The sequence below is a fragment of the Haliaeetus leucocephalus genome, unplaced genomic scaffold (genome assembly GCF_000737465.1).
Source record: "Haliaeetus leucocephalus isolate CR32 unplaced genomic scaffold, Haliaeetus_leucocephalus-4.0 Scaffold206, whole genome shotgun sequence".
Lineage (NCBI taxonomy): Eukaryota > Metazoa > Chordata > Aves > Accipitriformes > Accipitridae > Haliaeetus > Haliaeetus leucocephalus.
In genome coordinates, this window is record NW_010972642.1 from 4,709,475 (window position 1) to 4,726,255 (window position 16,781).

Consider the following 16,781-nt stretch of genomic DNA (forward strand, 5'->3'; position numbering starts at 1 on the left):
AAGCATATGTTTTGAACTTTTGTCTAAAAATACAACCACTGGGAGAATCTAAATTTCTCTAAAATTTGTCAGGTTTTATATTTATGATAAAGACTGCTTTTCACAAATCCCAAAGATTCAGGTTTACTAAACTTTATCATTACTAAATGGTAAGAGAATATATATTTTGCTACAATAGAATTTTGCTACAAGAAGAGCAGAGCAAAGATACAGATAAAGGACTGATATAACTGGTTGATAATAAGGGAAGCAAATGCATGCACGCTCAAAGATTACTCTTCAGAATGCCTATGAGCTACCTTCTCCCATCTTGTAATACATATTCCACTTATATTGTGATTTAATACACATGAAGTATTACAAATTGCTTGAAACAATGATATACAGTCCTGATCCCCAGAGGATGTGAAGACGATGCCTATGTTAGTCTTCCAAAAAAGGATAGTCCTTGTGATTTTTGCATCTAGGAGAAGAGAGTATGATTAAAACACTTTAAGGATATAGTCTTAAGGCTAAGAAAAAAAGGCTTTTTTCTCCTGACAAAAGCTCTACAGAACTAAAACTGTGAACTACATTAAAAACACTAATGTGAGTCTGCTTAGTTTACACAGGGTAGTGGAAGTTAATGCTCTGTAACCTTCACATGTAACAGTGACCTTGTTCTCAAAAGATACATTATCTTCTGCTTAGCTGAAATCGCTAAACTTCCCTGTGATACTAAACCGCTGTCTTGTGAACTCCTAATTCCACTGTATGCTACTAGATAAGTGAGTAACCTTGGAAAACAGAATAAATTTCAGATCTTTGTATCTAACCATTCTATTATCTAGATGCTGTCTTAATAATGTTGGCATAAATACATAGGCACAGCTTTTCACTTCAAAAAAACCTTACAATTCTCATTCTTAAAATGGAGTTTATTTACACTGACTGTCTCTTACATAAAGTAGCCAAAGAAAACAGAAAAAAAATGCCACCTATTTATTTTGGAGTTCCCAGCCAATTTTGATTTTCAGACAGCAGTTTGGTGTGTATCCATTACAAGATATCTTAACACACAACGTACCTGCAAAAATCCCAGTGCTACCAACCTGTAGAAGACGGGCAATGCTCTAATAAACCCTAGTGCTGGATTCCAGTAGGTATGGATATGCCCAGGTATTGGTTAACATTCCCTCTCTTCTTATTTTTAAGTGGGACTATCAAATACTGACCATTAAGAGGATAGCCAATGATAATCCAATTTTGCTAAAACGTGGAGGACGAGGAAGTACTCGCTTAATGCACAGATACGATACTGCTTCTTGAAAGCAAGGAGGGCTTCCATCTCCTCTTTAGCCAATTCAAAGTCAAACACTTGAATAAAGGTCCCAAACAGCTGGGTTACTTCAGTTTGCAAAAAGACAAGTGTAAGTTCATTTGCAGAAAGAATACCAAAAACAGAAGTAGAAAAGCATTGTATTTGTTGAAGCACTAGGAAGCGTGCAATAGATGCAATGAATACATGTCGTAAAGTTACAGTGCTGGTGGGGTCTAATTGAATCATATTTATATTGCAAGGTGGAAAAGTTAATCTCTCTTCCTTGATGTGTTCTAATGAAGGAGACTTGGCTCCTTACTTTTAAAGTAATTTTTTGCATGCATAAAGAAGTAACCTATGTGGTATCTGTCAGACAAAAGGTTTTGCCAGTTCTAAGAATGAAAGGGGTACTTTGTTCCACTGGCAGAGTGGATTTTTCTGTGTAAAGTTTAACACCATGAATAATTTTGTAAGGTACCCTCTTACCTTAAAATTTTCCTCAATATGGTGTGGAGTGACAGATTTGGGAATTACACTCACATTTCTTTGAACGTGGAGCCGGATAAGCACCTGCAGGAACAGACAGGGAGTTACAGCTGAGAAGTTCTGCCTGTCTTCCGAAAGCTGAAAACCATATGCGCCTACATGGTTACATGGAACAGCTCTACTGATAAAAGCAGAGATGTCTCACGTAGGAAAAGCACTATAGTAAACCCTTCCTCATTATTGCATGAGCTCATTTAATCATTATCTGTCTCTGAAGTTGAGATGACAGCATGGGAGTGCATTGAACAAGAGTTCAGAATTGGCCAGGGATGCTGTGTGTAGAAGTGGCTAGTGTGCCAATTAAAGCCCAAAGCCATTGGTAATCTTCTGTCCATCATGAAAACTAGTGTTAGAGATAATATTCTTTAAAGCATTACGATGTGTATGAGACACAGCTAGAACTCAGCTTTCCATAATACCTGTGTAAATAGTTACTTTAGCACGAGTGGGAAAAATACTTGTAACCAGGGAAAATACTATGATCAGTATTAACCTGATCTGGGATTTTGTTGTACTTGAGTGCTATTTCCTTCATTTGGGGATCATCAAAAAAGGAAATATCTTCAGGCTTGGACCTGTGAAAATAAAAAGCAGACTTCAGCAGTTCAGTGGCCTGCTCTCTTCTCCCTCAAGCACTGTAGGGTAAGAATATTTTTTAAATTATAAGAAAGCATCATCTTGCACACTTTAATTCACCATCTTCTCATTGCTCCAGTCCCTGCTTTCATTCTTTTCCTTTTATCGCAGGTTGGCACATGAGAAGAGGCCTGTAGTTTCTAGTATAACAGGTCACTGAAACACATATTTCAGTCCATCCTGGGATCAGGCTGGGAATTTCTTTTGTCCAGATCCTGAAAATTTCATCTTGAGAATGGGCAGCTGTCGTGTCCTTCACAAGCACAGCTGCTCTGGTATACACCCTGTCCCAGGTTGGAGAAGGCCATGAAGACTGGAGTAAAAGCAAAATTTCTTCAAGTCATCCATTTAAAAACCTAATCCATTTGTCTCAGCAAGACTGCAAAGTTGCTGTTTTCATAAGCATGTGCTGCTTTGTTTTGGGTTTGGTTTTTTTTTAGTTCAGAAGTTCTCTTACATGTTTAATAAGCTCACCCAAGCTCAGTTAAGAATTATCTTTCACTAACCAATTGATCCTTTTTCTCCTAAATATGAAACTCCAGAAACAGCACAGGTATGAATTAGTGGACTGAATATCACAGTAAGTGTGAGAGAGGTTTCTGTGTGTGTGAAGGTTTATCCACGTCCCAAGACTGGTTTACTGTATTGGCTCCAATCAATGTCTAAGAAAGAAGTCTCACAAACCATTCTTACCACGGCCAGTTGGGCACTCCAAGGGGACAATATGCAGTGGCAGAGATCCCTTTGGATTGGCAAAACTTCATCAGCTCTTCCTGAGGAAGGTAGGGGTGGCTCTCAATCTACAAAGAAAAAATGAGATTTCTTCATAAGCAGAAGGTACTTCAAGGTTTAGCATCACTATGGTGACCTACCAAGCCCCACATCAGCTTTGAAAAGGTTGTTCTTTTTGCAGCTGTAGGGTTTTTAAGAGAGTCAGCCAGTGCTTCAGATCTTTTCCCCTTATTCCCAACGCTGCCTCCAGCAAGGCCCAATCTTCATACATTAGTTTCTCTTTCCAGCTGCCTGCCTCATTTTTCATGACCTCTCCCAGTCCCCCTGTCAGTGGGCTCCAAGTTCCAGTTGTGCACATCCAGCTGAAGCACCCAGCTCTCCGGTCCTCCAGTCCTACCTGTTCACCCCAGCAGCGTGGCCTGGCTCTGGTCCTACCTGTTCATGCAGCCTCTTTTTCCTTAGGAGCTGTAGGAAAGGAGATGGGTAAGCCCCGCCGCATTCTCCATTTCAGAGCTCATCTCTCGGCCCACACGAGCTGAGTGCTGCAGTCAGAAGAAAGGTGAAGGTTGCGCTTTCAAGCCAGGGGTGCCGCAGGCTTGTGCGACTGCAGCTTCCTGCACAAGTAAGGGCACAGAACGTTCTGCATCTTTGATTGCTCCATGATTTAGCCAAACACAGGTGTATTCCCACACAGATATGAAAAAGCACAGCCTTAACATAAAAGGTATTTTACTGCCAGAGATGTTGCATCGAATGCAACACCCCAGACAGGTGTGATGTCAGTACTGATGAGTTTGAGAACAATTTACCTGATTATTTGCAGGTTTGTGTCTTGAGCCTGGTTTGCTCAGGGGCTGATCTAACTGTTTGCAGTTGAAGTTGGAGACTCCAATGGCTTTCACCAGTCCCATATCCACCAGCTCTTCCATAGCCTAGAAACACTACAGAATCAGACTTGCTATTGAATTAAGACCTTTTTTTTTTAATATGGCAAAATTGCCTGTGCAAAAATTTCAGTGGTAAAAATCCTCATGGCTGGGATCCTTTCCTGATGTGGCGTTAGTACAGTACAGTGAACGGTGGGACCGTGGTCAAAGACTCGGGCTTTCTCATCATGTATCATCATACAAACAAATAACAGCATTATTCAAGATTAACAATTACTACACTACTATTACTTCAGTAGAATACAACTATTTTGAAATATTATCCCCAGGTAGACCTTCTGCTCATAAATAAAAAAGGTTTTTTTAGGATAACTCCTCAGCTAAGAAATAATTATCCCATAATAAAAAGCTTGTCATTTGGAACAGAGCGGCTTGACAAGGAGCTGTTCTGGGAGAGTTAGAGCAGGATACCAGATCATCAACGTTGATTAATTTCCCAAGAGAGATGTACCATTTAGCAGTGGCAGTATAGTATAAGCAGCGCTGTGTTCCCACCACCTATTTTCATTCACACTAGCAAACAATAAAACAGCTAGACAGCCCTAATTAGATTGGCACCTCCAGCAGAAAGAAACAGGAGAAAATAATCTTTAGAGCAGAAGATAACACCTCTTCTGAAGCAGAAATCATTTTTATTTGAAGTTGCTATCACAAGCAGGAGCCTGAAATGTCCACTTTTTGCCTTGAAATGAGCAACAAAAATGTGCCTTATTCTTCATCTGACAGTAGGAAAAAACCATCAGCAAATTCTTCTGACTCTGGTGAGTCTCTTGTCTTCTTTTGACCTGGCCATGCTGAGCACACAGTGGGGGTGGGAGGGAAAGGAAGCCCAAACCATCAGCCAAGCAGAAATTTGAACTTGCGCCCAAGTCTTGTCTCCCACACAGCCCATGCTCTTGCCTGTTTGCATTGCACACGCAGCTTTAGCGAAGGACTTTGGGCAAGTTCCAGTATTTTCTAGAGGGGGGAAATCTGGATGCTCTGGGTACCTCAGCACAGGCATGCTGGCTTTCCTGTGGTCTGGACAGCTCAGGTGCAACTAGGGATGAGCACGGCTACAGCTAAAGCCACTGAAATACGTCCAGAGAGTGGTGTGGGGTCTGAAGCGACAGCATATGTCAGCTCAAGCCACTGCAGGGTACACACACAGTCAAAGATTTCCTCTTGCCATGCCCATCCAGCCAGTTTAGTAAGCAGTAGACATAAAAATACCTCAATTTTGGCAAGTAACACAAGAAGGAGCCCAAGGGTACAGAGAAATCAGCAATCTGGAATACTTCACATCAGAAATTCTCTCAGAACGATTCCCAAAGTAGAAACCTTCAAGTTTTCAGGTTGTTACTTCAAACTAGCAAGAATTTTTTGGCCTGTCAATGAACATACCTCACATGTATCCAGAAAATCTGTATTGCTGGGAATGATCATGCCATTTCCATCTGCAGGAAATAGCTCCTCCCCTGCCTATCATCACAACAAAAAAGCGAGTTTAAGGTAGGCTGAATAGTAAGTAGTTAAAGAAATCACTTAGAAATTCTACAAGCGAGTAGAGCTGGACACACGCTGGATATCCTGCCCTGTGTTTGTTTTGGGGAAAGACATGGCCAAAACCAGTAATCTGTATGAACAGAGTAATCTTCAAGAAAATCTGCTTCTTGAGAATCTGTCCTGCGGGCAGAGGAGGGGCAGACACTTTTATGTGCCTCAGTCAGGTTGCGGGAAGGCCAGGGATGTGACACGATGGGGAAACGAGGATTTATTTAACCTGAGGGGAGAGAGAGAAGAGAAAAATAGGAACTAAGTAATTCACAGCTGTTTGATCCTGGAAAAGCAAATGATAGCCAAATCCCAGGCTTTAAGAGGAAGGTGATCTGGATGGTAATTTGATCCATGACATGGAAATGCTGTGCAGGGTAAAATAAGGTGATTTTTGTACTACAATACCTAGCTTAAGCAGCCATGACCTTACCTTTCCTCCTGGGCACTCCATGCGGAGGTTTGTCATTATGTCCTAATGAGGTCTAACAACACCCCTCATTCGAGAGGACATGTCTGGTCCCAAAGGAAAAAGTGGCAGAGCTCTGACAGGTGGCTCCTGGGAGTTGAAGGCTCAAGACCTTGAATCCCATGGGCCAGTGCATCAGGTAGAGATCCAAATAATCCAGTTGGAGGGCAGCAAGTGTTTTCTGGCATGCCTCCTTCACCAGGGATCTCTCGCGGAAGGCGGACCACAGCTGCAGGGGTAACGCAAAGCCTGGGAGCTGCTCTCCTAGCCTCACAACCGCAGAGCATCCCTGGCAGGGAAACACATGGCGCAGACACAGAGGCAGCTCATGATACGGCACATCGTCTTGTCTTGAGGAAGTGCCACTTTTGTGCACCTTACTTTATTTGCAATACTGTCAGTTAAGTAAAATGAGAACGAGATACTCTAAAATTCCAACGATTCATACAACAATTAAACAAAATGAAGAAAAAAGCAAAACTGGTGAAAATCAACCTGCCAGCTTCCAGCAGATAGAAGTTACTTTATTTTTCCTACCATTGTTGTTGGGGGAAAAAACAAAACAAACCATAACATACAGGAGTTAACAGGCTGAGGCCGGCAGCGCAGCAGGAGTGACCACGAATACAATAGCCCTGCTTCCTATCTCAGAGGCCACTGAGAGCATGGCCTCAGTTCCTGTCTCCATGGCTGACAATGGATATGGACTACAAAAAAATCCCTCTCAAATCAAGCCTTTTTTTTTTTTTTTCCCCAAGAGTTGACCTCTTCCTTCCCTCCATCCGCAAAATGCTTTGCCCTGACAGAGAGGAGTTAATTCCCAGACCAGCTTCATCCCCTGGCACTTTGCAGGTTGGGACCTTGTCTCTCTTCCTAAGAGCTGGCCTCATGTGAGACAAGTCATCCAAAGACATACCTTACTGGCAATAAAGAGGTCTTCTCGCCTCACAATCCCCTCCTCAATTTTTTCTCGTAGTGCATCCCCGATCTCACTCTCGTTCTGGTACAGGAAGGTACAAAGTGGCGGTACCCAACGCCGATGGTAAACTTCACTGCATCTCTTGCTGTTCCTTGGAGAGACTGAAACAAGAAGACAAGTCAGTAATTCGGTGAACAGCAGCAGAAGTTTGCTGTTCTCCAGATCTGGAGACTTTACTCCCCCAAATAATGAGGTGTTCCACTTTGGCTCTTGCTTTCATTCATTTTCTGTAATAAAATGGCCATGGGAGTCACTGATGAGCTGCCTGAGCTGATCTGCCCTTTTCTAAGGATTGAATGTTCACATTCGGACACGAGGCTACCTCAAAATCAGTTCTAATTTGCCCAGAAATTAAAAGCAATTTTAATGTGGGATCCTGGCAACATGGGGAAATGAATCACCTCTGGAAAGCCTGCTGGCCCTGCACACAAACAAGCCGGCTCTTGTTGACACAGGACAAGGGAGGTGAGAGGACAGCAAAACCCTACACGGACAGTGCCACCTCCTGGGCAAAATACACAACCTGGTATTTAATAGCAAAGTAAATCAGATTCTTGGCTTGGAGACACTGAAGAATTGTTTGATGACTGGATACCGATTCTGGAAAACGGTACTTCAAGCAGAAATGTGATGCAAAACTGCGACCACTCTTACATTTAACTTCACTACACCCCCACCCATCATCTTTTTTTTCTTTTTAAATGATTTCACTTCTCCAAGTATTTCCAGTCAAAGGGTGCTTGGTTGGTTCATCTAAATTTAAAAAAAAAAAAAAAAAAAACAAAAAACCAGAAACCGCAGCGGTTTTTTTTCTACAAGGCTACACACAACCAAACAGCCAGTTTAAAGTTTTACAAGTTTTCCTTTTTGCAGCCCCTTACCCCATCCCACCCCTTCCTACGTATGAACGCTGCAGCCCTTCGGGAGGCATGGGGCAGCAGGCTGGCAGCAATACCTGCCAAGCGCCGGGCGTCATAGAGCGCCTTTTCTCTGGGTCCTGCTGCTGCAGCATGGGAAAGCTGCCATGCAGGAGCGATGGGCACCACTTTTGAGTGGAGGAGTCGTCAGTGGAGAGCAAAGATGACAATATGTACCCTGTGATGACACAAGACTCTGTATTGTGAGATGTTTTTCAGAAAAAAATAATCCGTTGCTTCATTTTATATGGTGCTTACTGAACAGGACTTCACGTCAGAGTGATGAGGTAGAGAGGCCCCATTGCCGCACCGAAACACAGGGAGTCGCAGCTGAAGCTGCTGTGGGAACCTTGAGGTCAAATAGCTTTGATCAAGTAATCGCAGTGGGTTTGGGCCATGTTTTCATTGCATTAGCACAAGAGATTTTTGTGGTGGCAGGGATCACAGGTCCAAAATTTTCCTTCTGTTTAGTCCTAATCAGTTCCTGCTAGCATCTTCACAGGTTCCTTCACAGAGCTCAGCCACCCCAGCATCAATGCCCTAAGAGGCTCCACGCAAGGCATGCTTTTTTTAAAGCCTACTTGGTTATTCTAGACTTCTTAGTGTGTTTTCTCATCTGACTAATCAAGACTGAAAGGGTTAAACAAACTCAGCCCCATTTGTGCATAAGTTACATGATGATTAGCAGCAGCTGACCCAAAAATATAGCAGGAATAATTTAAGATAGTTTTATGCTGACTGGACAGTGTTTCATAGAGTTGGCAGCTTGCAATTCAACACACTTAGTTTCCAGTCTCAAATCCAGGGCATGATCCACTACTTTTTTTCTTTCTTAAGAAGAAGCTCAGTTTCTTAAAATTTTCAGCTTATTTCCAGACTTCTTTTATGTTTATAGTTCAGTATATCCTTAAATCTTCTCTCTCACCAGAAGTCCATTAGATAACATTTGCAGGTAAAGAACTACCCAAACTATTTTCGTGCGAAATGCTGCGTAGTCATCTGCTGCAATACAAATAAGTTATCCTCAGCCTCTAAGGAGTTAATGTAAATTCCCACTTCCAAATCCACTCATTGCCACCTAAGTTCCTATATTTACATGCACTCATCAAAGATGACACCTACATGACTTGCTGGGATATTAATACCCAGTGCCAAAAGCAAAAAAAAAAAAAAAAAACAAGCTAGGCGAAGTTTTTACTTCTGTAGTATGTAATTTTTTTCCATAGATAAGAAAAATCTCCTTCTATCTGCTCACTACCTGCACTAAGTCAGCACCACCTGCTCACTTAAAAAAATTCCTCAACGACAGGTGTAAATACCTGCATTACCTGAAATATTTCAGAAGGCAAGAAATGCCGCACAGAGGATTTGCTGCATTTTCCTGACCTGAAGAGGAGATTGCTGAAAAAGTCCACCGCGATTCTCAGCAATTTCCTGATGTCACCTGCGTGACCAGAGGCAGAGGGATGAGAAGAGGTCCCCAGCTCCAGCAGGTACCTGCCAGGTCCCCAGTCCCACGATGAGCATTCTCACGCGGGTGGGCAGCTCCAGGTAGGTGGCCGTGCACAGTCCCCTCCCAGCCACCGCAGGCAAGGACAGGCTGCAGCCCCTTGCAAAACTTATTAAATAGGCTTTGCCCCTCCCTCCTGCCTGCTGACTGGCTGCAGACAAGGAAAATATGGGCAGAAGTGCTATAATAAGCAAGAGAAGGCAGGGGTTTTGCCTTTATCTCTCTCTCCAAAGAATTTAGAAATTGATTGTCGGCTCCTCACATGAGTTTGTTGAGTGAGCTCATCATGCCAGTGACTCATACTGCATTGACTGAGGTTGCAGGTTTTTGTATACCCCACAGGCTCTACTTTTCTGCAAGAAAAGTGGTATTTGGGGAATTTGCACACACCCCAAGAACCATTTCTCATCTCACCTGCCTGCTCCTGAACACTTCACCAGAAGGAGCCACAAAGCTGTTTGTCTCAGGAGGAAGCACAGATCTGTCCACAGGAGGGATCGTTGTTAAAAAAATTCCCAATACTGCTTCATCCCCACAGCACCGGGCACCCATATTATATACACACCCTCCACTGCCCCATGACAGCCTATGGCTTGTCCTCACGAGCTGAGAGGCAGCGGCACGCGTCTCACTGTCCTGAATGCCTGTGTATGGGGACACCGCAGTTGCCTGGTGCTTGTGGCCAAACTCACCACCAAAATCCCTGCGCCATAGGGATTCTGGCTGATCTCAAGGCCCCCTGTGGCTTTTGCTGCCAAGCACTCAACAATGAGTGTTCACTCAATTCATATACTATCATACGCAAATTTTTTTCTCAGCGGTCCATCACTCCCATCTTCATCATTCTGCAACTCCACAGTCGGTCCTTACCATACAAAAGTAATTTCTAGTATCAGAAAATTCATTTTACAAACTTTTCAGCCTCAGTTTAGGAATGTATCAGCCCAGTGAGGATGTGAATTAACATCTTCATTGAAGACAAATTTAAGTTTTCATTAGGGTTTCTTCATCTGTTCTAAGAACTTCATACCTACAGAGAATATTTCACTTTGACATTCAGCTTCCAAGATTGAATGATGGCTTATCTATAGTATAATTTGCTGTATTACACAATATTTTAAGCGGGATAGTAACTTAAAATTAATGTCCCATCTTATTTTCTGTTCATTTATAATCCCCCCTGCATTTCTCAGGATTAATATTAGTAACCCTAGGATGTGACAATGACAGTATCTTGTCAAAGGTCAAACCACCAGATTGTACAACACATTTAGAATATTCTGATCCAATTTTTTTGGTATATTTAAAATAGTCAGGTAGACAGTGGATTATATCCCCATTTGACTGTTAAGGAAAAACTTTTGGAAGCATTTTGACATTTCCACAGTGTGATTTGTCAAGAACCACAGGGACAAAACTGTCCTTTTAGGGAAGGGTTCCCCCTGCCTGAGAGGGAGACGGGAATAAATAAAGCCTTGTCTTTTCAAGAGCCATGTTAGTTCTGCGTGACTCTTCAAAATCAGAACTACTTAACCTGCAAGACTGATGATCATTAATGGCACACTATGGTACACTTGTTTCCTGGAGCAGCCACTGTGGCATTTTCTACACCTACCCACTTCTCAGAAGCCAAACAGCTTTGGGTGTCTTGTCCGTTGACGCTGTGTCACTGTTACTTTGTGGCCTTTTCTGTTTGCATGCTGTCATCCTACATGAGATTTTTTTACAGTTCACAACTAAAAACCTTCTTCTGCATAAACTGAAAAAAACAGTTTTACAAAGCTCAGTAGGAAAAGCAGCCTATTCTGGAAAATCCAAACCCTCTCATTTTTATGCACAGTGGGTTTGGCCCCAGCCTGGAGGCTCCTGTGTCCTGTCAGAAGGAGCTGGCGTGCTACCTGGTTTCAGAACCCTGCCCAAAATTTTGCAAGAACTCATTTTGAAGATATGAGTGGTAAGCATTTATTCTTTATCCAGCCATTAATGAACTTTTCCTTACCTGTCATTTCTTTGCCTGTTACAGGCAAAACCAGCCACAGGGTAACACCATGTTTCAACAGGCAGCGTCTCAAATGCCCAGTGACCCGGGGCAGGTTGTGCAGACCCTGCATGCAGAATATGCTCAACCTGAAAGCATCAACCTGTTGTTTTGAAGTTAACACAGATAAAAGTCAACAAAGCCCAAGAGGCCATGCGGTTGAGCACGAGCACGCTCGGCACTCCTGGGGCAGACACCCAAATAGCCCCCGCAGGCATCAGTCAGGTGGCCAAGGGTCCACCCTGCTGCTCCCTACAACAGGTCCCCAGCGGTACCAAACTCTTGCCCTCCAGCACCAGATTTCCTTTAGGGTTTTGTACCTTTTCACATCGGGTAGTTTTCTGCTTGTGTGCTCAAGTCGTTTCTTGCGCCCATCTCACCCAGCAGCGGCCGGCTCTGCCTGTAGCCTGACCATTCCGGCACAGCTCTGCACCGCACACCTCGCTCCCCCGTCCTAAAGCCGGAGCCAGAGCTCACCTGGATCACGGGCACCTCAGCCCCACGTCCGAGGATTTTAACTGAGGTGTGCAGATCACGGCAGCTTTGGGACAAGCCAAAGGAAAACCCTTTTATTTATGAGGTCAAAAAGATCAGGCTTGCTCTGCCTAAATTCTGCAATGAAAGAAAGTTTTATCCAGCAGTTGTACTGCTCAGTGCTGCTATGTGGATATTTGATACACTTGTGTGGTTTTTCTTCTTATCTGTGAGAAAAATGTGTTACATAGTGGAAAGAGATATGATGACCCTGGCTCTCTGGATCATCCACCCTGGTCACAGAGACTGCCAAGGTACCTGTACAGCTGGTCTGCAACCAAGGGCAGGAAGAAATTCACTTCAGCTCATTGCAGAAACTAATGTAGATAAACAACAGGCTGGCTCTCCAGTACAGTGGTCGTGTCCCTTGTCCTTCAGTGACATGTAGCCACCTCCCTAACGAGAGGGACTCCCCCAGTCCCTCGACCTCTGCTCTGCCCATCACAAAGGCAGACAGAGAGCGTTATCCCATTTCTTGCTCCAGCAATCCCTCACACAGCAAAGCACATTTCCATACTGAATCAAATCACATCTCACCAGCTGGAGAAATTTTAGTCATTAGTCTATTTAGGAAAACAGTCATTAGCCCAGAGTATTTCTTAAGCCTATGTGAAGGTTTTCACTTTGCCTTTAAGTCCTTGTTCAGTTTTTCACAGCACTTATGACTTTTTTTCTTTAAATAGGTAGCTTTAGCTCAGAAGCAGTTCTCTTCCAGTTTTTTTACTTCATATGTGTCAGAAATTTTTGTTATCTATGAAGCTCTCTAAAGCGCTGGTGACTCCTGGGCACATTTCCACAGGTGGGTGCAAACAGCGCTCAGCCTGCCAACTTGAAGCTGGTAAAATACAAGTCGGCCATGTGGGAAACAACATGGAGTCAGAGCTCAATAGCTCTCTTCTAAAAACTAATTGCTTCATAAAATACCTTTGAGAGGTTGTTTAAGGTTTCTGTTTGCAGTTATTAGGAAAGTGCTGCTCTCTGCTCACAGCTTCAAGCCCAGGCTGTGTTACAGAAGAAATACCAGCACGGATGTTACCGGCGAAGCCGATCCTGGCTTGGCATCGCCAAAATGTCCCTGGGAGAAGCATGGCCTGAGTCAGGGCAGGACCAGAAACTTGGCTTTAAGGAGAGGAGACCAGTAAGACAAAGCTGGCCGAAAGGCAGTGCTGTAGGAAATACCGGGGGCCAGCAAAGGGCCAGCGTTGGCCGGCTTCCAGGAGGACAAAAACTGAGGCTGTCCCCAGGGGGCAAAAAAGGCAGCGACTGCCGGTGACAGAATCTGCGTAGCCAACGTTAAATCTGTTGGAAGAAGGTGCCTCTGATGACCTAAAACTACCGCCGTTCCCCTGCAGAAATATTATCACAGGATTCACTATTGGAGTCTATCAGACACAACAGATTATCGTGATCCACAAAATTATCAGTAAAGCCATTATTATTAAAATTACTAGTAATGCTAAGTCCTAATATGATTTGCACATCTCATTGTAGTTTAGAGTAACTGCAGTTTTGTCAACCCATGTTTTTTAATCCATATTAGAACAGGTCCTTTTCTGAAGGTCTTTTAAATGTAGACATCACGTGCAGCATTTTCGTGTAAATACCAATGATAACTAGTTGTTGATAAGTGACTCTTGTAACTTAAAATGAAGCTGGAAGTAAAGTACCAAAAAATTATTTCTCTCTTTCATGTATAATTCGGGGATTTACAACATATTTAAGTTTTAGAGATTATACATGTGTGTGATATATTTATTATATATATTACAGATATTTAATTTTTTCTATTTTTCTATGTGTTTCTCAAAGGTGGGGAATATCTGGAACTGAGGAGGAATCTGTCAGAGATGAAGCAGAGAACGTGTATTTTGCTACTGCGCCTTCCCTTAAAACATGGCAATCTCAAACCAAACAAAAAACAGAAAGGAAGAGTTACCAGGACCTACAATAATCTCTCCACACACATACTCTTGGCTTTATCTGGCTTTTCAAAGCCCTTGATACCTGTGCTCGGCTTCATTTGCATAGTGGCTGATACACAGGACAAATAATCCCAACTCCTTTGCGGTGGCTCTATGGTGGAAAGTTTTTTTCTGGCAGAAATCCAGGTGCTGCTTTTCTGTAGCCAGCCCCTGGGCAAGGTGGCCTCCAGGTTATAACTGGTCTCCAGGTTATAACTGTGTATCAATCCACTAACAATGAATCCCATGCACTTAGCTAAAAGTGGTTCTTGGGCAGTTTATCCAGCCTACAACTGAACTTTGCTGTGGACACAGAGGCAGCCAAGGTGACTTTTTGCAAAAGCAGCTCAGGTCAGGCAAAGTTTTTAAATCTATACGCAATGCAGTTTGCACTCCCTCCTGCTCCTTCCATGGCCCATCAGGATCTGGAAGCAATATAACCTTCCATGTGACAGCGAACCTGACAATAAACCCACTGTGCCTCCAGCATGAGGGCGAAGTGCCCAGGTTCAGCCTCATTTCCCCGGATGTTGGGAGCTAAACATTAGCAGTAGCTCTAGCCTGAATACTTAATCTGAGCATACAACCTCTGTGCATGTGGCCTGTAGCCTCCCACCTGCATTTATGGTGTTTAGGAAAAACAGACCAAGAATAATCCACAGGACTTATTTTCTAGGGAATTTATCCCATACTACTTTATTCAAAAAACATTGACTACTTTTCATGGAGATACTGACTGAAAAGATTCTTAATATATCTCAGCAATTGCTTCCTTGATGGGTGATATACCTGGAAGGTTATGACATATTTGAGGCATTTTTCATAAGCATAGCTTGTTTTTCAATCTCAGGTTATATCAAATTAGAAATGTCTTGTCAGCCTCTTAACCCATTAACTTCTCAATTTCTGGAAATGCACAGTCTTTCAGCTACTTCACATATGCAAAGTGCTGGATAAAGCAGACAGGAACTTGGTTTTCTTACTCACCCATTGCAAGGTGCTTTAGAAAGAGTGTAACGCATTCCCAAAGGTGAATAGGCTGAAAACTCCTCATCTTGGTGACAAACAATACACTGGGATTTTTTTTAATGCAGAATGAACAGTACAAATACAAGAGAGTTGAACAGAAAAAAGGACCTTGCTAGTACAATGCAATAAATACCTGCTAGTTCATAAAAGTGTAATTTCACAGCTATGCTCCAAGCTCTCTCAATTCACCTTCCACATAGCAACAGAAAACGGACATGATTTGGGAACTCCATTATCAAAATAAAATTAGGTTATATATAGCTGCTATTATAACTACATTAGTAATTTTAAAATGTGCTCAGTCCCACAAAAATACCGCCCTTGTAAAGATACAGTCAAAGAATATGCTACACTAGAAGGTACTTTTAGATCTCAAACTACTGGAATCACTGATCCTTTCACAGACGTACCACAATGAGTGCTTTAAAAGCATCACAACCAAAGTTTTTAACTTTCCTCACAGCTGAGTCTTGTCATGAGCTTTCAGAACACTCTTCTGATTGTCACGTTAGAAACCTTCCTTCCCAGCTCTCTCTACATTTTGCCTCTGGCTGTGTGGTTTTGCCATGGGAGCACAGGCTGAACCAACAGCACAAAGTGACAGGACTCAACAGATTTAAAAATTACTTTACAAAATTGTTCTCTCCAGAACACTTTCTGCTTGAGGGACATTTCCACTTCATAGGCAGAGAAGGAAGGGAGAGAGCGAGAAAATTCCAGCTGGCAACTAGCTGGGGTACTAAAGGAAAATCCCAGAAGTTCAAGCACATCAGGGCATCTCACTTCTCTTATCACAGTGTATGGCCTGTATTGTGCAAAATCATTAGCTAGCTTCAGAATCTCTGTTGCTCTGTATTGGGTTTTGTCCTGGTTTCAGCTGGGATAGAGTTAACTGTCTTCCTAGTAGCTGGTACAGTGCTATGTTTTGAGTTCAGTATGTGAAGAATGTTGATAACACTGATGTTTTCAGTTGTTGCTCAGTAGTGTTTAGACTACAGTCAAGGATTTTTCAGCTTCTCATGCCCAGCCAGCGAGAAAGCTGGAGGGGCACAAGAAGTTGGCACAGGACACAGCCAGGGCACCTGACCCAAAATGGCCAACGGTGTATTCCATACCATGGGACATCCCATTTAGTATAGGAACTGGGAAGTGGGGGCAGGGATTCGCTGCTCGGGGACTGGCTGGGTGTCGGTCAGCGGATGGTGAGCAATTGCCCTGCGCATCATTTGTACATTCCAATCCTTTTATTACTACTGTTGTCATTTTATTAGTGTTATCATTATCATTATTAGTTTCTTCTTCTCTGTTCTATTAAACCGTTCTTATCTCAACCCACGAGTTTTACTTTTTTGTCCCAATTTTCTCCCCCATCCCATTGGATGGGGGGGGGCTGAGTGAGCGGCTGCGTGGTGCTTAGTTGCTGGCTGGGGTTAAACCACGACAGGTTTGTGTGGCAAGGTTTTGGCAGCAGGTGGCTACAGCGGTGGCTTCTGTGAGAAGCTGCTAGAAGCTTCCCCTGTGTCCAACAGGGCCAATGCCAGCCGGCTCCAAGACGGACCCACTGCTGGCCAAGGCTGAGCCCATCAGTGACGGTGGTAGCACCTCTGGGATAATGTATTTAAGAAGGGAGGGGGGGGGGGGGACACCCAC

At 43.2% G+C, this 16,781-nt stretch overlaps 1 protein-coding gene across 1 annotated transcript; it reads right to left on the reverse strand.

The window, feature by feature from the left end:
* Nucleotides 1–423: 423 nt before the first annotated feature.
* LOC104831021 (aldose reductase-related protein 1-like) lies at nt 424–12,022 on the reverse strand. Its single transcript, XM_010566336.1, is given in 13 exon segments — nt 424–463; nt 1,275–1,378; nt 1,787–1,870; nt 2,340–2,421; nt 3,176–3,282; nt 4,024–4,146; nt 5,545–5,622; nt 6,276–6,392; nt 7,080–7,183; nt 7,186–7,243; nt 9,557–9,720; nt 11,569–11,696; nt 11,988–12,022. Coding segments are annotated over 13 exon segments (1,224 nt in total).
* Between the last annotated feature and the right edge of the window lie 4,759 nt (nt 12,023–16,781).